The 23,070-nt window shown below is 39.8% G+C and overlaps 1 protein-coding gene across 1 annotated transcript in view; it reads left to right on the top strand.

The window, feature by feature from the left end:
• The window catches only part of CUBN (cubilin), a 259,194-nt gene that overhangs the window by 177,520 nt on the left and 58,604 nt on the right, over positions 1-23,070 (top strand). Inside the window, exons 46-56 of the mRNA NM_001192575.1 lie at positions 1,019-1,228; positions 2,113-2,253; positions 3,285-3,466; positions 9,726-9,897; positions 10,983-11,189; positions 11,842-11,991; positions 13,073-13,194; positions 13,755-13,980; positions 15,675-15,862; positions 19,244-19,400; positions 21,035-21,184. Coding sequence (NP_001179504.1) covers positions 1,019-1,228; positions 2,113-2,253; positions 3,285-3,466; positions 9,726-9,897; positions 10,983-11,189; positions 11,842-11,991; positions 13,073-13,194; positions 13,755-13,980; positions 15,675-15,862; positions 19,244-19,400; positions 21,035-21,184 — 1,905 coding nt within the window. The remainder of the gene's footprint in view (positions 1-1,018; positions 1,229-2,112; positions 2,254-3,284; positions 3,467-9,725; positions 9,898-10,982; positions 11,190-11,841; positions 11,992-13,072; positions 13,195-13,754; positions 13,981-15,674; positions 15,863-19,243; positions 19,401-21,034; positions 21,185-23,070) is intronic.

Genomic DNA, 23,070 nt, shown 5'->3' with positions numbered 1-23,070 from the left:
ATGTGAATGTTTAAAACCACAAAGTCATTTATCAATTTAAATTTTTACTTTAATTTCCATCTTAAAACACTTTTTTGTATACTTGAATATTTTTATTTTTCTCTTAATTTTTATATATTCAGTTAAATTCTAGTTTCTTCCTCTTGTCATAAAATATGTGTAATGTTACTTTAGATAGTAAAACTGTTTAGCAATCAGATGGCTAGTTTTTAGAACCATGACTTTGACCTCCTCAGCATTAATGGATAATCCGAGATGTTTTTCCCCTAAATCTCTAGCACCAAGTCATTCACTCGGTGTTTTGATTTCTTTCCTTTAAAAATAAATAATAAACATGCATCCTGAAGATTCACTACAAGATGGTCACAGTTACATAGAATTTAGTATCTAATGGGTCTGAACACAAACCGAACATATTAGATACACTCAAAACTCGAAAAGCCTAGTTGTAACAATATTTAGCCTATACCATATGTCTTTTATAGCCTGAGGAAAATGGTATATAATTCAGTCTGTCACATCCAGCTGATAAGAAATAATAGGATAGTAATTTTCAAGGCCCCGAGGTACCCATCACTGCAGTAGCACGTTTATCTGATAAACTAGAAATCACAGGCATAACTAATCAACCACAGCATCATTTCTAGTTGAGCTTGAACTCAGTCTACAGAATCACACCCCAGGCTGCTAGGCAGCTCTTATCAATCTATCAGTTAGTTCTGGAAAGAAACCTGCTTGCAGTTAGTAGCTCTTACAGTGACCTGAGAGAATTCATGAGACATCACAGGATATGCTGTTCAGCAGTCTTTCCATCTTCCCTTTCCCATTATTAGATTGGACTTGTGGTGTCATTTCTCTGTACATGGATAGCAGATTTCGTATAATAAGGGAAGCACAAACTAAACATTTCCACCATTTTTAAAACTTCAGTTTATATTCACTTGGCACTGAAAAGCTTTTCAATGTGCTGGTTAAATTTCAAAGAAACCATTAAGAGCATATTGCTCTTTTTCTACAGCCCCGTGTGGGGGAGCAGTGACAGGGCAAAGCGGTGTCATCGAGAGCAACGGATACCCAACACAGCCATACACAGACGACTTATTCTGTGAGTGGCGTCTCCGGGGACCCTTGGGACACTATCTCACCATCCACTTTGAAGGCTTCAACCTTCAGAATTCATCTGGCTGTGAACGAGACTTTGTGGAAATCTGGGAAAACCATACATCTGGTCAGTGAAATATGTCTGCTGTCTTTTGGGAGGTGTCTGTTTTCACCTGTTACTCATTCAGCCTCTGAAATACCCTCATTTCCAAGAAAGGAAAGAGTTTGTTTCTTACAAAGAAGTGCAGATCAGTTAGCTATGGACTGTTCAGCATTTCTCTTGCTTATTTCTTACCCAAGAAACAGTGGTGTCCAAAGCCCAGGGGTCATTGTAGAGCTTATCCTGGGACCACACTGAGAGAGCACTGTGTGGGAAGGCACCCTCTTCCAGGGGACTTTCCGGGGCCACAGCTAGATATTTGAGGGGCATCCTGTAAGGGAAGGAGAGGAAAGGAGAATATACTGGGACTTCTCTGGTGGTCCAGTGTTTAAGAATTTGCCTTGCAATGCAGAGGACATGAGTTTGATCCCTGGTCAGGAATTTAAGATCCCACATGCCACGGAGCAACTAAACCTGTATGGCACAACTACTAAGCCCGCACATTAGGAGTGGAACTAGAGGAGCCTGTGCCATAATGAAGACCCAGCACAACCAAAACCATTTTTTTTTTAATTTTAAAAAAGGGTGATACACCGTGGAAATAATATGAGATGGATGCTTCCCACTCTGTCTCCTTGGACCATTTCACAACCAACTGAGCCAAGCTTCCTCGCTGTGCTGATGCTCTTGGTTCTACCTGGTTGCTGTTTTTGTCGCTCATCTTCATATATTTGAATGTATCAATTTGTATTCTTGTTTGACCTACTTCTCTTGCCAGAGGTCACCATTTCTTCCTGGGCAGGGTCTAATCTATTATTATTTTCTTTGGGAATGCCAAGTATCTCAAGTAGAGGTTAAGTGAAATCAACGCCCGGACTTATACATGCTTCATACTTATTTCACTCTCACAGGCACCTTATTGGGCAGATACTGTGGAAGCAGCATTCCCAGCAGCATGGACACTTCCAGCAATGTTGCTTTGGTCAGGTTTGTCACGGACGGCTCTGTCTCTGCCTCAGGATTCAGACTACGGTTTGACTCCAGCTTGGAAGGTAAGTCTGTTGATTCATTAAAAAAATACACACACACACATGCACATATATCATGTTACATATATATAAATAATAGGTTGGCCAAAAAGTTCATTTGTGTTTTTCTGTAAGCCATTATGGGAAAAAATGAATGAATTTTTTTTTTTGCCAATCCAATAATATGTATTACTATAATACATATTAATATGTTTCTGAGCTGCTATACTGAATAAACACTCTACTTAGGCACTGGTGTTAAATAAGCTGGACAAGACACCATGGCCCATGGCTCCTTGAACCTCAGTAGCCTAGCGGGAGGTAGACAGTAATCAGATAGTCACACCAATAAATGAAAAGTCACAAATGCAATCAGTGCTACAAAGGATCTAATGCTGAGAGGGTGTGAGGAGGCAAGGGCCTTCACCACATCTCATCTGAAGAAGGCCAGTCCTTTATTGCTCCAGTCATTTAGAATTTGTGTTCCAAACTCCCTGACAAGCTCAGGTGAAATAAAAACCTTGTCATGAAAAAACTGGATGATCATTTAGCCTTCTGCTTTCAGACTCTGATGGTTACTGCGCTTACTGGTCTCTCATAGTTCTTCAGTCATGATGACAAACAGCTGCCAGTGAACTATCAATATAATCTATGAAAGAAAATGAAAGTGTTAGTTGCTCAGTCATGTCCAACTCTCTGTGACCCCATGGACTGTAGCCCACCAGGCTCCTCTGTCCATGGAATTCTCCAGGCAAGAATACTGGAGTAGGTTGCCATTCCCTTCTCCAGGGGATCTTCCCGACCCAGGGATCAAACCCAGGTCTCCCGCATTGCAGGCGGGTTCTTTACCAGCTGAGCCACCAGGGAAGCCCTATGATCCATGGAAGCAGAGATTAAGTATTAAATATCAGAAACAGCCCTCGCATACTTACAGTAATAAATAAGAGCAATAATTTTGTCCAGTGGGGCAATTTAAAAAAATGCTTTATTTTTGAGAACATTCTTTATGGGATCAGATTGGAAGTTCTCTTGTTTTTGTTTTGTTTTCCCTTCAGCGTGTGGTGGGGATCTCCAGGGCCCCTCTGGAACATTCACTTCTCCCAACTACCGGAGCCCTAACCCTCATGGCTGGATGTGTGAGTGGAGAATCACCGTGCAGGAAGGGAGGAGGGTCACCCTCACCTTTGACAGCCTGAGGCTGGAAGCCCATCCATGGTGCAGCAGTGAGCATGTGACAGTAAGTGTCCCATGCAGCCAGGGATGTTATAGTCCATTGTTTAAGGAGCTTATTGACCCCGTAAATCACAGTCAGAAAACTAGGTCAGGAATATTCCCCTGCGTGCAACTGTATCTCACACAAGTTCTAAGTGTTTTAGATAAAACAAAGTCACAATAAATGTTGGCCAAAATATTTGTAAAAGCTGTTTTAGGAGACAGTTATCTCAGCCTATGTCAGGGTCATGGGCAGGATAAATTTTAAAGCAAATGATCATTACATATGGAAAACCTGCGTAAACAGAAAAGTTAGGACTTTGGGTAGCAAATAACTAACTGGGACTAGAGCGAAAGAACAAGCCACCACCAAAAGTTTTAAGCAGATGGGTGGTCCTGCCTAATTATTGTTTGCTGGCAGATGTCCTGAGGTTGCCAAGCCCAGCTTTGAGATTAAGAAAGCAAATGAAGTCCCTGAGTGTAAACTGTGAAATGACACATATAGGTATGGATACTATATTAACTATAGATGAATATTAGTATATTTCTCCACCCAACTTTCCCTTTCTCCACTCTTTGTTATCTCACTAAATAACTGTTCTAGACTTGTGGTTGCTCAGGTCCAAAGCCTTGATGTCTGTTTTAAAGTCCTTTCTCTCTCACCTTATACTGCATCCATAAGCAAGTCTTGTTCGCTGCGTCTTTATAAGAAATCCAGAAACTAACTACTTCTCCTTACATCCACAACCACCACCGTCACTACTCATTCAGATTTATTTCAATAACTTCCACTTGGTCTCCCTACTTTCACCCTTGTCTCTCTGCATCTCAACACAGCAGCCCGTGTGATGAGTTTAAACCTAAATCAGGCCATGTTGCTTTCCTTGAAAATCATCTAATGACCTTTTATCTCACTTGGAGGGAAATCCATAGTCTTCACGATGGCCCAACTGGCTGTACGTTATCTGCTGCCCCTTCCTTCTCTTATCCATGTTCTTATTTCAAATTCCCCTCCTCTCCAGCCACCCTGGCCTCCTTTCTGCTCCTTGATTTGGGCTACCATGTCTGTGTAACCGCTTCCCATGTACTGTTGCCTCTGCCTGGAATGCTCCTTCTCGCTCGTTCACGCCCTTGGTCCATTCAGGGGTCTGCTCAGATGACTAGATCTGAGAAGCCTTCCCTAAGTACCTTCATTAAATAGACCCCACCCCACTCTGGCCTGGCCCTTTTCTTGCATTACTGGTTTCACAGCACTTCACAACAGCTCACAGTCCACGTATTTATTTGTTTGTATATTGTCTGCTGCCCAGACTAGAATGTAAGCGCAGCTCACAGGGACGTGCACTTAGCTTCGTTCCCTGATGAATCCCCAGTGCCTCACTCATAACAAACACAGCAGTTGCTGAATCAATCAATAGTTAAAGGACTGTCACGTTCCTTTTTAAAAATGAGCCACCTGTGTTTTCATTTCATTGTCTCCTGCTGGATAGTGAATTTCAAAAATATGAAACATCGCTGTATGTTACTCTGTTTGTATCGCCCTAAAATAATCATATTCAAACTTCAGATTTTGCTTCTTAGATCTAATATCTGAAGGACCAAAATGTTGTCTTCTGTCAAATATTGAGAATTATGGAGCCCAGCGTCTTTTCTCTTATTTGAAAGCCAGGAAATTTTGGACCAAGCTTGCTTATTTTTGAAGGAACATTCTTCCTCTTGTTGAAGGAATAATACAGAAACAAGAATGAAGTAGAAAAAAATTTAACCACTCCCACTATACCATATTTTGAAGCATTTTCTTATGTACTTAGGTGACAGAAATTCATTTCTATACTAATTTTCATCAATTTTTTCTCAATATAAATACAGTGAATGCTATCGAATAATTTTTATAGAGCTGAGAAAATAAAAAAACATAAAAATACTTGGAATCCCACACAACCATTACTAAAATTTTGAGGTTTATGCTAAAAGTCTTTTTTCCTTTGAGATCATATTGAAACATAATCATTAGAAATCTTACCAGCAGAGTATTCACATGCCCTACAGGAAAGATAATTAGAAGAATCATAGTTTCAAAGCTCAAATAATAAAAGAAAATGTACAGCATCAACCACAAATTCTAAATCATGTCCTGCTTGTCATTTCCCCATCTCCGAATAATAAATGCCAAAGGCACCCTTTTCTACTCTTTCAGCTACATCTTTTGATATTTATGTCATTATTTCAAAATAATATTCCTATGCTCCTACTTTTTCTCTTTTTTTGTCTTAGACATTATCCACATCCAACTGTGGAAGATGAGGATTTAACTGTCTTCAAAAACCACCCCAGGATCACCACAAATGTACATGGGGGTACTCGCAACTCAATTACCGCCCCAACTACCTCCCCAAATACTCCTGTCACCGATTTTGTTTAAATTGTTACTCAGGGTTTACATTAATATGACTATGAAAACATCAGTCCCACTTAAATGAAGTATTGTGCTCTGGTAGCATTTGCTTTTGATTTTCCAAGTAATAATTGTGTACTGTTTTACACTTTCATAGTTTTGTGTGTGTGTTGTTTTCTATGTTCAGTTCAGTTCAGTTGCTCAGTTGTGTCCGACTCTTTGTGACCCCATGGACTGCAGCATGCCAGGCCTCCCTGTCCATCACCAACTCCTGGAGCCTACTCAAACTCATGTCCATCAAGTCGGTGATGCCATCAAACCACCTCATCCTCTGTTGTCCCCTTCTCCTCCCACCTTCAATCTTTCCCAGCATTAGGGTTTTTTCCAATGAGTTGGTTCTTCACATCAAGTGGCCAAAGTATTGGAATTTCAACTTCAGCATCAGTCCTTCCAATGAATATTCAGGACTCATTTCCTTTAGGATGGACTGATTTGATATCCTTTCAGTCCAATGGACTCTCAAGAGTCTTCTCCAACACCACAGTTCAAAAACATCAGTTCTTCGGTGCTTAGCTTTATTTATAGTCCAACCCTCACATGCATACATGACTACTGGAAAAACCAGAGCTTTGACTAGACAGACCTTTGTTGGCAAAGTAACGTCTCTGCTTTTTAATATGCTGTCTAGGTTGGTCATAGCTTTTCTTCCAGGGAGCAAGTGTCTTTTAATTTCATGGCTGCAGTCACCATCTGCAGTGATTTTGGAGCCTGCAGAAAATAAAGTCTGCCACTGTTTCCACTGTTTCCCCATCTATTTCCCATGAAGTGATGGGCCCAGATGCCGTGATCTTCGTTTTCTGAATGTTGAGCTTTAAGCCAACTTTTTCACTCTCCTCTTTCACTTTCATCAAGAGGCTCTTTAGTTGTTTTTCACTTTCTGCCATAAGGGTGGTGTCATCTTCGTATCTGAGGTTATTGATATTTCTCCCGGCAGTCTTGGTTCCAGCTTGTGCTTCATCCAGCCCGGCATTTCGCATGATATACTCTGGATATGTTAAATAAGCAGGGTGGCAATATACAGCCTTGACATACTCCTTTCCAGATTTGGAACCAGTCTGTTGTTCCATGTCCAGTTCTAACTGTTGCTTTGGACCTGCATACAGATTTGTCAGGAGGCAGGTCATGGTCTGGTATTCCCATCTCTTTAAGAATTTTCCACAGTTTGTTGTGATCCACAGAGTCAAAGGCTTTTTAGTCACTAATTCTTCCACACGTTCCACACTCCAGGTGTATATCCCCACCTTATATGATAAAACACTTCTATCGGCTCCATTCATTTTCCTTAGAAATATCTTCCTTGGGCCTTTGCCCATCAGCTGCAAGTCTGATTCCTACTGCCATGCCCACATTACCTTTCATCTTCTTATTTGCAAGTTTCTTCATGCATCTCCTGGACAGGATACCTGGCTTTATGATAATGAGCGTTTCCCATTCTTGGTTAATTTCCTCTTTGAGGTAAGGCTCATGCTCTTGTGGCTGTCTAAGGACATAGGCATGGGTGACAAAGTTTTTGAGTACATGTGTATCTGTAATTATTTATATTCTATCCTTGTTCTTTAGACTGTATTATGTATATCAAATATATTAATCATAATTTTGAAACGTTTTATTGCTCTTTTGGGAGTCAGTCTCCTTCAAGTCCCTCTTTCCTATTACATTGGTCTCTGACTTTTACATTGGATGTTTGCCTAAATGTCTACTGACCCTTGACTCTTCATTCCTATTTAAGTATTAAGTGCTAAAAGGCAATGGGAAGCTCTCTGTGTGTGATTGGAGCCATCAACTTCTGGGCTTCATGGCTGGGGGGCTGGGGGGGTCCTGGGGGGTGGGAAGGGGGTGACCAAGGGGGTTTCTGATTGTTAAACAGGGGAAACCACAAATGTCATATTACAGGTCTTCTCCACCCCCTCACCCCTGAGGTTAAGCATCAAAGAATCACTTTCAGAATAAATTTCTGAATCTTTAATACAATGTCCACATTCCTTTCTTTGAAATACATTTTTTTATGAGTTGCATGCTTGTGTTGTTTCCTCTTCATTCTGCTCCAAACAACAGGATGTGGCTTGTCTTCTATTTATCCTTTATTTGCTTGAGAACTTGACTGAAAGAAAGAAAGGAAGGAAGGAAGGAGGTAGGGACTCTTCCTGAGATCTACAGGTTGCTCAAGGGTGGCTTTGAGCAAGCCACTTCCAGAACAATACCTCATGCAGTAACCTAAGCATACCATTCCTCCAGACCAGCTGCGGGTCTCACGCTGTGCCCGGATGGAGAAGTGGGAAAGCCACACCATCCCGTGTGCAGAATAATGAGCCGAATACCCCATTGAATTCCTGTTTTTAGCGCATTTTATGTCCTGAATTTCACATACTTACTTCATACCTCACTGTTTTCCAAGAGTTTTAGTTTCTCAGTTCAAAGAGGAATAGAGGAGGAATGTGGAAACAGCCGTCTTGTTCCTCCTAAAAGCAGGGGTTTGCATGATAAATGATGCCTCACAATTCTTAGTCACTATGATTTTACACTCAGGGCAGATGCTGGGGAAGAGACAAAGGCCATTGATCATAGTTTTGCACATATTATCCTTGTAGTTGCAAATAATACCTTTTGATTCTGACAATGTGTTGCCCATTCCTGTTTTTAGAATTATTGAAATACCTCTCTCCTGTTTCCTATGCATTGTTTGGTGGTTTGGAATCAGAGGCATAATTTGAATCCCAGTTTTATTATTACTGGCTCTTTATACTGCGGCAAGTGGTATTATCTTTCTGAATTCTGGTGTCTTAACCTGGAAAACAGGGGTAATATATTGTGTCTGAGAGGTTAGTTTGCTAATTTGATAAGGTAATCCAAGGGGTTATTAGTAGAGTCTGGCATGCTGTTTGTGCTCAATAAATGATAAGAAATGTTGGGTCCATTCCTACAAGCTGGAAGACACTTTAAACCAGAAGCCCCCAAAGAGCTACATTTGATGATCAGTTACAGTAGACAGAAAAGCATACAGCTTTTGTATGGAATACAGTATCCACTTCCATAGCTCTTAATGTCATATTCAGCCTCATTATTCCTAATTGTAAGCCACTCCAATCCTTTTTAAAAGCAGAACTGTCTCTCACTCTTTCATTTACTGTTTAGTTACTTCTAGATCTTTCTTGAGCTATCCTAGATATCCACTTGGTTTTGGACAGAAGTGGAAGAATATTTTGCCAATTATCATAACCATGTGCATAACTGGAGTTGTTTAATATTTTGGCATCCACAATATTCAAATCCATTTTTAAAAGTTCAAACTTGCAAGAAAGTTGACGCTTTGAATGCATAAGTAATTAGGAAAGAACTATTATATTGAGATTGATTTTTTAAAATCACTTTTCAAGGCATTTAAAAATATTTGAGTTCTTCTATACTTCAGTTCATCAGAGACTAACCTGTAAACCCTCTTTGCCGATGTCAAAGGTCCTGATGCATTGCTAAGAAAAACTGCTCCCCAGTGAACTCTGTGAACTAAGACGTGAGCATGTTAGCATAGCTGCTTTACATTTTGAGCACAGATTCCAGTTGCAAAGAGCACAGCAGTCTTTTGTTTGTCACTATGTGGCAGGAGGGCATGACTGCAATGCTTCCATTTTCGTGCAATGACCCTGAGGGCACAAAATGCGCTGCGGGTGATGCGGTGGCTTGTGACCCTGGGTCAAGTGCCCATATTGTGAAATAATTCATTTTAGCTCAGAGTTTCCTTAGAAAGAAGCATGTCTAGGCTGGGAACATAAACTCCTAGGAAATACTCAGTAAGATGGGCTATGTCTAAAAGTTAAACTGTTTTTCTCAACAGGTATTTAATGGCATTAGAAGTAACTCACCCCAGCTGGAGAAACTGTGCAGGAGCATGAATGGCAGCAATGAAATCGAATCTTCAGGAAATACAATGAAGGTCGTTTATTTCACGGACGGGTCCAGGCCATACGGCGGCTTCATTGCCTCCTACACATCCAATGAAGATGCAGGTAATAGCAGCTGCTACGAATACACCTGTGTTACAGTCCACATGGCAAGTGCCCTGTAGCTGCTGCCAACAGCAGCGGAGTCATCCGTGTTCCCCTCAGAGATCAGGGTTACACCTAGAATCTTCCATGAAAGACAAACATAACCAGATAGAAAATCCAACCAAAAAGCCCAAAAATAAGACAAAAGCTTCTAGTTTTGGAAAGAAAACTGCTATTGTGAATTGGAAAAGTTAAAAAAATGCTGTTAGGAGAGCTTCCAGCTGAGTCCCATGCAGTGTCACCATTATAGACGACTGCCAGGCCCAAAGCCCTTGGTCAGTTCTCTGTTCTGGAAAAGGACAGAGATCTCTTGGAAGGTAGCTTACTCCCAGAGGGTAACTAATGCAACTGAAGACAGATTGTATTGCTTCTGAGTCATCCATCTATCCAGATATAGACTTCCAGCATACGTGAATGTGGGGTTCACATATGATATGGGATATTTAAAATTAAGCAAGATAATGGCCTTTCTACTGTAAATATCCTCCTACTTTCTGGATTGGTGTTATTATCTAGGAACTTTAAACTTTAGGAAGACTGGAATTGAATTAAAAAAAAACTTTATTTCATTGATACAAAGAATATTCATTCCCTTTTAAAAGGAGCAAATTCATCACAATGCCAGTGTTAAATATTATCTGTTTTATTCAATTCAATTCTCAGGTCAAGTGGAGGATTCCTAATCAGAAGCCATCAGGGCCACCATTATATTTGGATATTACTTTAAATGAAATATTAGTGAACAGTGGGCTCATATTAGAAGATACTGACTTAGCCAAACCTCACTTACCTAATCTACACCTTTAGGGAAATAAAGGAATTGCTTAATTCTGTGCATCTTTCTAAACCCACAGAAACAACTTCTGTAGTTGGTGTGATGAGCCAGCCCTTTGCCCACAACCCTGACTTCATCTGGAAAAACAAATCAAAGCAATAAAAAAAAAAAGACTGCTGTGGTTATTATAGTTATTTTTTCCTGTCACATGTGTATCTTCTCCTATGGCGTGAGTCTGATGACTAGTCTTTGTTGCCTTCTGTTTCCTCAGTGTGTGGTGGTTCCCTTACAAGCTTCCCTAAAGGAAACTTTACTTCTCCTGGCTATGACGGAGTCAGTAATTATTCAAGAAACCTAAACTGCGAGTGGATGCTCAGCAACCCCAATCAGGGCAACTCCTCCATTTACATTCATTTTGAGGATTTTTATCTAGAAACTCACCAAGACTGTCAATCAGATGTCCTTGAGTTCCGAGTAGGTGAGTCCAGTCAAGGAACACGTTCTCCCATTCATATCTACAACTTTCTCCTTTTGCCTGGAGTCCAGTGACCTCCCAATGAAGGGAGTCAAAAAGAAAGTTACATAAATGACACCCGGTGCGTTGTTCTGCTCAGGTAATGCCGATGGGCTTCTGATATGGAGACTTTGTGGATCTTCAAAACCTAGCATGCCATTGGTAATGTCTGTATGTAACATCCAGAAGAACACTGTTCAGACAAAACCATCATTCTGCATGTGTCCAGCTGAGGACAATATTGCCCATAAACGGAATGAGATGGATCAGTGTTGACAGCTAGACCCTAGGTTTTTAAGGTTTTTACCAATTGTGTCTCTGTTTAAATATATGCTAAAAAATAATTATGAAGACATGAATTGGAGCAAAATGGTGCCTAGGATAAAGAGGTCCATACCGAAAAAACCATTCTTTTTCACCGTGTTTGAGGCCCTCTTTCCTTTGTAGTCAAGAAAGAAAGAGGATTTGTGAAATGTCTGCTGCTAAACCAGAATTTAAATGTGCATCAGTGAATAGCTTGAAATGTTTTTTTATTATTATTACTTATTCTGATTGAATTTGTTGAATTATTTTTCGTAAGTTATATAAATGACACTCAGTGCGTTGTTCTGCTCAGATAATGCCGATGGGCTTCTGATATGGAGACTTTGTGGATCTTCAAAACCTAGAATGCCATTGGTTATCCCTTATCCAGAGGTATGGATACACTTTGTCACCAATGAGCGTGTAGAACATGTTGGATTCCATGCACAGTATTCCTTTACAGGTAAGACTGATGATAAGCTCTCCAACTCTAGTGCTAAAACAATACATAAATTTGTAAATGATATTTTCCAGAAAGATCTTACATGTATTTTGTTAGATTTATTTCTAGGTTTATTTGTTGGTTTTATTGGTAATGTCAATCAGACATTTTTATTTATACTTTCTACCCAGTTCTTTTTTTTCAGACAACTCAAAATAATGTTTTACTTGGCATCACAATTAAACAGAAAACTAGCAAGGATATATAAGGCCTGAACAACCGACTTAACCTGACATCTACAGAACACTTCCAGCAACAACAGTGGAATACATGCTCTTTTCAAGGGCACGTGTAACTTTCTCCAGGGCAGACAATATAGCCAGTTCTTATAAGCAAACAGTTGACTGAGGAAAGGAGTGAGATTTCTTATCCACTCAGTCAACCAGGTTGCCAATTGGTTCTTCTTCATCAGATTGAAAGAAAAGCATCAGATATCTGGAAGCATTACTATTTCTGTGGAACATCATACCATACTATGCTTTCAAAATGTATTTTTGTAAATTAGAAAATTTTTTTCTAACTTCTTCAACTTTCTGTGCTAATGTATACTCTGATAGCTGACTACAATATGTGTGTTTATTGTCAAATGACAAAATGTTTAGTTATGGTACTGGTCATATTCTTCAAGCTTACATGTGTTTTCATGGGCTGAGTGTTTTTGAGAAAGCCAGTGTTCTTTACATTGTCCCTAGTGCATTTGTTGTCAGGCGCATTTATTGCATTTATTCTATGCTCATCCAAGTTTTTACCATTTTTGGTTCATACATCTTCCTTCTCCTTTGTATCAAACTTGAGCCCACCTTCATTGTGTGATTCCATCTAATTAACACTATATAAGATTCTGTTTGTTTCTAATCTTCCATCTTTTTACTTTTTACTTTCACTTTTACTTTGCTTTCATCTAATTTCATCTATTTATCCATTTATTGCCCCTTTTTAAAAATCATAAAGTACAGTGGCTATAAGCAGTATTTACTTTGGCTTTACAGAATTTTGTGGGTTTTTTCCTATCTTATTGAGAAGTTTACAAATCTAATTTCAGACTGTGGTGGAATACAGATAGGTGACAGTGGAGTGATCTCAAGCCCCAACTATCCAGCTGCGTATGACAGCTTGACCCACTGTTCTTGGCTGTTGGAAGCCCCACAAGGCCACACCATCAATGTGAGTACTAATGAGTGGGTGAAATATCAATACTTCTGAAACTACAATAAAAGTACTGTGTCCTGGGTGGAGACAGAGTTTTTTTTTTTTTTTTTAATAAGCAAGTGATTAGAATAGGCTTTAATTCTGCCATCAAATCATTTTCTCCCTAAAATTCTCTGATTGGAGTACATTCATTGACATCTACACATTTACAATTAATGAAGGATGAAATATATTCCATTCTTTTTCAAGCACAGGAGAAGCTTTCTGTAGAAGACCATTCTCCATCTGGAATAGAGATGCTTTCATGTTCTTAATATAAGCTGCCATCCCAGCCCAGGGGACTGAATATGATCCTAATGACTCCCATTCTGGGAGAAATATTCACTCTCAAAATTTCCAAGAGAAACTTCCATAAGAAAAAGTAGAGAAGGGCAAGGAGAATGAAAGAAGATATGTAAATACAAAATTATATAAATTAAAATGAAAGGATGCAGAAGAACTTCAGTCTAACTCTACATAGACAGGCTCATTTACAACTCAGAGTGTCTTCTCATTTCTTCTCTTTTCTCCTGCAGCTGACATTCAGTGATTTTGACGTTGAAGCCCATGAAAACTGTGCCTGGGACTCGGTCACTGTGAGGAACGGTGGTTCTCCTGGATCACCCATCATAGGACACTACTGTGGAATTTTAAATCCAGGGACGATCCAGTCAGGTTCCAACCAGCTGGTGGTGATTTTTAATACAGACCATTCGATACAACATGGTGGATTTTATGCTACATGGAGCTCAGAGACTTTAGGTAAAAGAAATACTGTCTGCACTTACTGTCTTTTGTCATCAATGTAGTTTTAAAATTTACTAACTAATCCAACAAGTCTATATTTTGTACCTAATCTTTCAGAATCAATTCTAAATTTTTATGCTACACATGTCATCTCATGTAACAACCTTCTAAGGAAGACACACTATCGATCTACATTTTCTCCACTTGCATGGGTGGAAGCAGGATAAATGGGTTGATAAACTGCCCAAGTCGTGTAGCTGATAATCAGAAGATTTGAGATTTGAGTAAAGACAGCAGAGCCCAGAAACTTTGATTTAAATACTTCTACTATGTTGCCTCCATAGGCAAAAGGCCATGGCACAGCTTGGGAATCACAAGTAATAGAAAATCTGTGCTGGAATCACAAGTAGTTTAAAGTATTCTGAGCTTGGAGGCAGGATGCAGAGTGGTGAGTTGAGGTCAGGAAAAGCTGTCATCCATGTCCTAAAGATCTCCTGGAAAAGGAAATGGCAACCCACTCCACTATTCTTGCTTGGAGAATCCCATGGACAGAGGAGCCTTGTGGGCTACAGTCTATGGGGTCGCGAGTCGGACGCAACTTAGAGACTAAACCACTACCACCGCATCCTGAAGAGCCTTGGCTTCTGAATTACCCCTCAAGCAATGGGGAGCTAGTTGAAGAGTTTTGAGCAGCAAAGTGACAAGATAACATTTGTGATTTAGAATGAATGCTCTGTACAGGGCAAAACATAACAGATCTGATTTCAAAGGATTAATTGTTGTACCTGCAAACTATGAACTTCATGGAAATCCTCAGAAAATGTAAGATTTGCATTGGATACTTTTGTTAGGATCCCATCATAGCCTTGGAATATCAAAGAGGACAGTTATTTCTAGAAGAGTCAGGGGGTGATTAGGAAGCTCTTTGTGGAAAAGAGCTTTGATTCAAACTGTCCCTCAGTAACCCACTGGTTGCTGTTGGACTCGGAAGGGTGTTTGAGATGAACCCCTAGTTTCCCTAGGGTTTAAAAGCAAAAGATACAAAGAAAACTCTAACTTCATTTTGTTTTAAGTTCACATATTTTTCTTTCATTGTCTCTTAAGAACATATTTTAAATATTACAAAATAATTCTAGGTTTTTCTTTCTTTTAATCCCTGTAATGTAATTTTCATCCATTGGCATTTCAGTGTGAATGAACCAGGTTGCTTAATGAAAAGTTTTCCCCTCCTCAAAATCGTTTTGTCCTGTTTAAGTTAGATTAAAATTACATGTTACATATGTATATTAGAGTAAAATTGCAAATAAGTATAGACTTGCACTCTCATGTGTTTGTGGCAGTAAAAAACAAAGCTTGAGATTGTTGGGCCACAAATATTAATCCACCAGAGCCTCAAGGGGAGTAAAAATTATTGCTCTTGTTTGATGACAGAGTGGAAGTCTATTCTCTTTTTGGCATGGACTAATGGGATCAGGTGAGTTCAGTACAGGGGTAACCAAACAGTAACAACTGAAGGTTCCTGTGACTTCACTGACCTTACATTTGCTGACAGTCCTTGCTGTGGACCTGCCCCAAGGGTCAGAGACTCATATGTAAGGAGAGATGCCCTGACATCTCATTTAGAAATGTGTCTTCTCCAGAAGCCTTGGGTTTACCAAAATTGTTACATTCTTCACAAGGTGATGACTATTTCCATGACAATTTTTCAGGCTGTGGTGGAGTACTTCATTTGAACAATGGTACAATCAGATCCCCTCACTGGCCTCAGAATTTTCCCGAGAACAGCAGATGTTCCTGGACAGTCATTACACACCAAAGTAAACACTTGGAGATCAGCTTTGACAACAACTTCCTCATCCCCAGTGGGGATGGACAGTGTCAGAACAGCTTTGTGAAGGTCAGTGTGCTTGTGTATTTAATGGGAGCCAAGCTGGTTTCAGGAACGTAAACGTTTAGATTAGAAATGACTCATTGCTCTCAAAGTAGGAGAAGGACAATTTCACTGCTTGGATTTCTTGAATGAAAAAGTGAGAAACCTCAACCACTGGGAATTTAAAAAAACGCTTTTTTGGATCTTATATGTTCTGTCTCTGAGGGCCTGTACACCTTTTAGTGGAAAGAACATTGGCCTGGACTCCACCTCCCTTGCATTTACCGCCTGCATGTTCCTCTCTGAGCCAAGTAAACATCTGGGTTTTAAATCACTCAACTGTAAAATGAAGAGAATAACTCCTACTTTAGTAGGAATGTTTTTAGCATTAGAGGTGATATGATACAATAACATATATAGTACTCAATACTTGGAATATAAAAACTACTCAATGAGTAGAAGTGGCAGCTCTGGGGAGCCTTGGAGTTGGAGCTGCTCAGTATCTTGAAGGTGATGGTACAGTAAGTCCCCTATGTATGAATGAGTTCCATCTGAAGAGTGTGTTTATAGGTCCAATTTGTTCATTCATTACAGTTCAGTTCAGACACTCAGTCATGTCCGACTTCTCATAACCCCATGAACTGCAGCACGCCAGGCTTCCCTGTCCATCACCAACTCCTGGAGCTTACTCAAGCTCATGTCCATCGAGTCAGTGATGCCATCCAGCCATCTCATCCTCTGTCGTCTCTTCTCCTCCCGCCTTCCATCTTTCCCAGCATCAGGGTCTTTTCCAGTGAGTCAGTTCTTTGCACCAGGTGGCCCAAGTATTGGAGCTTCAGCTTCAGCATCAGTCCTTCCAATGAATATTCAAGACTGATTTCTTTTAGGATGGACTGGTTTGATATCCTTGCAGTCCAAGGGACTCTCAAGAGTCTTCTCCAGCACCACTGTTCAAAAGCATCAATTCTTCGATGCTCATTGGACCATAAAGGAAATTGAGCACCGAAGAATTTCTTAATTGGTCCAACAGTTAGCCTAGGTACCCAGCTAATACAATCGGCTATATAGTACTGTCATGTATTAGGTTTATAAAACTTTTCACACAAATAATACATAAAAAAACAAACAAAAAATAAACATCTTTAAAGCAGAGACATTACTTTGACAACAAAGGTCCATCTAGTCAAGGCTATGGTTTTTCCAGTAGTCATGTATGGATGTGAGAGTTGGACTATAAAGAAAGCTGAGCGCTGAAGAATTGATGCTTTTGAACTGTGGTGTTGGAGAAGACTCTTGAGAGTCCCTTGGACTGCAAGGAGATCCAAACAGTCCATCCTAAAGGAGATCAGTCCTGAGTGTTCATTGGAAGGATTGATGTTGAAGTGGAAGCTCCAATACTTGACCACCTGGTACGAAGAGCTGACTAATTTGAAAAGACCCTGATGCTGCGAAAGATTGAAGGTGGGAGGAGAAGGGGACAACAGAGGATGAGATGGTTGGATGGCATCACTGACTCAATGGGCATGAGTTTGGGTAAACTCTGGGAGCTGGTGATGGACATGGAGGCTTGGTGTGCTGCAGTCCATGGGGTTGCAAACAGCCGGACATGACTGAGTGACTGAACTGAACTGAATCTTACAGTACAGTACCTTGAAAAGTACAATAGTCAACTACATCACCACTGCTTTTACGCTTGCTTCTGGACATCCTGGACTTTGAAATAAAGATGCTGCACTACTACACTCTATATAGTACTCTACAGTAAAATACATGAAGGCACAACCGCTTGTAGAGGATACAGGCAAATGACAATGTATGCTGGACATGTGAACTGACCTATGTGATTGGACATGTGAACACACATTCGCTCTTTAAAAGTTCACAACTTGAAGGTTCGTGTGTAGGGGACTTACTGTCTAAACTGGTGTATAACCAAATGTGCACACACACATGCGTGAATACAAGTGACACTGGGAAATTGAGAAAGACAGGTGGACTGTATCAAGTCCACCTCCTGGTTGTGATATTAATTATAGTTTTACAAGATGTCAGTATTAGAGGAAACTGGGAAATGTGTGCCAGGGATTCCTCTATGTCTTACAACTGCATGTGAATCTGCAGGTACTCAATAAACATAATTTTTTAAAAAAATCACTTGAGTGATAAAATATCACATGCAGCCAGGCTGAATTGTACAAACCTTAAGAAAAGTCAGAAAATTTCTGCCAGTTTTGTAACATTTTGTAGATCTAATATTTAAGAGTTCTAGGTCATAGAGGCAATGAAATGAGATCTTGACTGACACAGCAGCAATGAATATTTAATAACTCCTTACCATTATTATCATGATAAAACTTATGTTCTGGGCCAAAAGGTAGAGATGTCAGATCCATAATTAATGACTTCAGGAAAGCATACACCTTTGAGGATTCTTGAAGTTCCTTATTGAAGAAGTTGAGATGCTTTCATAAAAGTTTTAGCTCTGATCATTTTTCCTTTTCAGTGATGTTTGTAAAAGAGTATATGCAGATCTCTCAGTAAATCATGTTTATAATTTCACAGAGTTAAAAATACATACGGTACAGAAGGTGGGTAGAAAACTTCTGTATAGTGTTTCCCTGGATAGTTAAGGGCAGGGAGTGGGAGGACATAAAGGGGATGTTAGGAAAAATGTGGGTGTACATTTCTTTCCTAATGCTTATTTTGATCTTAGATATTTGGCAGAATATCCTCACTCTTGTTCTCAGTAGTTCCAGCCCCATGCACCTCCCATATCTCATACATGGCGAATATAATCTGACTTCAGTAAGCTGACTAACAGCAGGATATGCAGTGTTTGAAACTCACTTGAAATGATATGACCTTGAAGAGCTGATAGTAAATCTGTGCTCTGCATTTGGTCTCCCTCACACTTCTTCCTCTGGGCCAATTTGCTAATAGAAATGTCTATAACGGCTTGATGTGTTATGGCTCTGTTCAAGGAACATTCCTGCAAGTGATAAGTTTAGAATGAGTGATTCAATGTGAAGGAAATGTTGAGTAGTCAAGTAAGACCAATCCAAGCCCAATGCCCTTCTTGCCTTCTTGGGCTAGGTAATCCTTAGTTGGGCATTGGGCAAGTTCAGCTAAATCAGGTCAACTAGAAGTATGCAAGAGGAAATGGCCTAGCTACACAAAAATGAGCACAGTCTCCTTGGAAGAGTCAAGAATGGGCTGTGCTATTTAAAAAAAAAAAAAAAAAAGCTTTAATGGTTCACAAAAGAAAATACTGCAGATATGCATTTGTTTTATTTACCATTATGTTTCAGTCTCTATACATCTGAGTGCCCGTCGTGTTCCAGCCTGGGCACATTTAACCATTGACTAGGGAAAGCCTGGGGCATTAAGTCCTGTTTCTGGCTCTGTTAGGTGTGGGGGGACACTCAGGAGTCCAGCCAGACCCTGTTAGCCACGAGCTGCGGGAACGTGGCCCCGAGGCCCATCACCACGCCCAGAAACGTCTTCACGGCCGTGTTCCAGTCTCAGGAGGCCCCGGCTCAGGGCTTCTCTGCTTCCTTCGTGAGCCGTAAGTAGTACAGAACGAGGGGGTCCTTGAAAGGGCGTGGCTGCCATGGGCAGACCTGGGAAGGTGAGGGTCTGCTCCACGGTTGCTTAGGACCCTGGGGAAGGGCTTGAGTGAATCAATCACCTGATCCCGAGAGTGCACCCTTCCTTCCAATTCAGTGAGAATGGAACCGAATTCAACCGTAGCTCACTAGAGAAATGATGTAGAAGGCTTGAGTGCCACTCGCGAATGTCCAAAATGGACCCTGAAATCCACAGGGGGGCAGGAATTGAGCAAAGTCCAGGAGGCTGTCATTAGTAGCCAATCAGCACTCCTGGCTAGCAGCACTTACCTGTCTGCATGGGACTCAGCTGGGGCTGTAAAAACACGGGCTTCACCCCAAGTTTGTCTGAATTCATAATTTCCCTGGCCAGGGACTTACATGTTTTAGTTTCTCACCCAGATGATTCTCATGCTCAGTCAACCTTGACAGTCACCTTCTTAAGGATTGTCTCTTCCTTCTCTGGTGGCTACTCCTACCAGGTAGAATAATGAGGCGTGGAGTTTTCAAGACTGAGACACAGTGGTGCATATGATTATTGACTGAGTTAAATCAGGTAGCCACTCTTTACAAACCACTGTTTAGGAAAAAGTTTGATGAAAGGAATTGGAGGAAATAACACAGTGAACAGGTATCCAGACTTGAATAAGAGGGTGGTGTAAAGTAATTAATGAAAGGCACCCCAGCCCTGATTTTAGGCCTTCACTTGGTTCATTGTATTTGTGTATATGTGTGTGTGTGTGTTACTAACAGCTTAAAAGAATACTGATGTTTTCTATCTATGTTAGATAGGAGTGTGTGGATTAACTAGTTAGTGGTTATAGAAAAATAAATGTCATTTTATTGGTTAAAAAAAAAAAAGGTAGTTCTCTTTATTTCTAACACCAGAGAATCACGTGAGAAATTGTTAAAGAGACGGGATTAGTAAATTTAACCATTTTATAAAGCAGGTATTATTTTTACAGCCATATTACAATGGTAATGAGAAGAACATGCTTTTCTATAATATAATACTGTACTTAAAATCTTCAGTGTATTTATCAGGCACTGGTCACTTCTCATCCATTTTATTCCTTTAGCTACATGAATCCCCTTCAATCTTTGCTAAGTTATCCTTTACCATCTTAAAATTGAGAGATTTGCAGTGGATATGTGGAAAAACTTCTACTTAGCCCAAAATTCTGCATCATTTTCTAAAAAACATATTGTTCTAATTTTGCATGCATACTTATTTTTAAATTAGAGCTCCATTCTTTTAGTTACCATTGCTTCCATTTGGAGTGTCTCAAAGAATATATCTTTAGAGCAGCGGTCCCCAACCTATTTGGCATCAGGGACCAGTTTCATGGAAGACAGTTTTTCCATGGATTGGCATGGGGGATGGTTTCAGGATGATTAAAGTGCATTAAATTAATTGTGCACTTTATTTCTATTATTATTACATCAGCTCCACCTCAGATCATTAGGCAGTAGATCACAGAGGTTGGGGACCCTGGCTGTAGAGAGCTTAGGAAAGTTGAGGCTTTCCTCACTGATGAAGAGTTACTGTCTGGGAGAACAAATGTTCTGAGAATACCTTTTTCTTCCCATGTAGGATGTGGGGGAAATTTCACGAGCCCTTCAGGTTATATCGTTTCTCCAAACTACCCAAAGCAATATGACAACAATATGAACTGCACCTACATCATAGAGGCTAGTCCCCTGTCCGTGATCGTCTTGACTTTGGTGTCTTTCCATCTGGAAGGTAAGTTTATTTTTATGTAAATTACAGTTGGTTCTAAATAAGTGAACGAGCAATAAGTAGAGACTGAGATTGTCTAAAAATCACCATTTGAAGAAAACATGAAAAATTTGAGAGTGGAGTTGATGTAAACTTGAATAAAATTCCATCCAGTATTTGAAGAACATACATATCATCCTATATATTCCATCCAGAGGTTAAAAAAAAAAATAATGCAAGAGCTTTAAGAACACAAGCATCATCACGTAAATGGCCTAAAGAAAGTAAGTCTGAAATCTATTACATGTTAATCATGGTTTCTAATTTATTCATTTGCATTTATTCCACACAGGTACATGTACCTACACACAGTCATACACATGTGTGCACACACACACACACACACACACAATGAACTAACTAGCAAGAGAAACTTCACCACTGAGTCAAAGTATCAATAGGTACTCCGTAAATGTTGAGTGAATGAATTATTGACATTAATAAAGATCTGTGATCTAGTTTCATGAAATATAACTGTGAGATACCCTTTCCTCTCCTTTTTCATCCTCATCAGTTCCACAGGGATTGGGAAATTGCTAACCATAGCACCCCTTTGGGCTTACTCCTGACTGTTGGCAAAGGGGCCAGTGGAGCTGTGGTTTGAGTTGGGTTCTGACTACATGATACAACTTGATATTTAATTGGGTGGTGTCACACCACAGAGAAAAGATGGGCACCTTCAACCACTCAGTCATCTTAATATTTTTTACAAATTAACTTTTCATTTCTAAATCACAATTAATTTGTACATTTGCCAAGCTTCATCTGTCCAACCAAAATTTGCTTCTGTTTGGGTTGGTCTCCCGTGGCATGTAAAGTTAAATCTGGCAAAATGTTCTACAATATTCAGCCTCCAGAAAATTCATATCTCATAAAAATAAAAATGACATATCAGTACTCATATGTTGATAAATTACATGAAGCCTCTCTCACTGGATCCTCTCTCTATGACCTTGTTTTCCTATAGCTCTACATATTGTAGTTTCTGACAAGTGTTTGCTGGAAAATGCCAAGTATGCATTGATGTCTGTCACTGTAAAAATGGACTAAGAAGTAAGATAGAATCTTCCCAGCATTTCCTAGCACAAAATTCCAGTAATATAAAAAGATGTTCATGATTTATAAAGTATTCATATTAGGAGAAGGTAAAGCAGTTTATATAAAAATCCAATTTTTTAATTTAAAATGAAGTGTAGGAATAAAATCTGTAAGGCTATTAAGCAGTACTTTAAAAGTTGTTACTATGGTGTCATAGATTGATAGGTGATATTTATTTCCTTCTTTATACCTTTCTGTTTTCTTTTATGAGTTAAAAACTATCAAAAACTTTTTAAAAAATTGAAGTATAACATGTAACATTATATGGGTTTCAGGTGTACGGTGTAATGGTTTAATATTTATATATATTTCAAAATGATCACCATGATCAGTTCAGTTCAGTTCAGTCACTCAGTCGTGTCTGACTCTTTGCAACCCCATGAATCACAGCACACCAGGCCTCCCTGTCCATCACCAACTCCCGGAGGTCACGCAGACTCACGTCCATCGAGTCGGTGATGCCAACCAGCCATCTCATCCTCTGTCGTCCCCTTCTCCTCCTGCCTCCAATCCCTCCCAGCATCAGAGTCTTTTCCAATGAGTCAACTTTTTGCATGAGGTGGCCAAAGTACTGGAGTTTCAGCTTTAGCATCATTCCTTCCAAAGAACACCCATGATAAATCTAATTAAATTCATCACCATACATTATATCTTTTCTATTATTTTTCTAATTGAGACAAAGTTATTTTAATAAGATGGGCAGAAACATGTGGCTTGGACTGTGCACCTATATATGCATTTGTTCTCATTAA

This window comes from Bos taurus, chromosome 13 (genome assembly GCF_002263795.3).
Source record: "Bos taurus isolate L1 Dominette 01449 registration number 42190680 breed Hereford chromosome 13, ARS-UCD2.0, whole genome shotgun sequence".
In the NCBI taxonomy this organism is placed as follows: Eukaryota; Metazoa; Chordata; class Mammalia; order Artiodactyla; family Bovidae; genus Bos; species Bos taurus.
The sequence above is the reverse complement of the archived record's forward strand: the minus strand, read 5'-3'. Positions and strand labels throughout refer to the sequence as shown.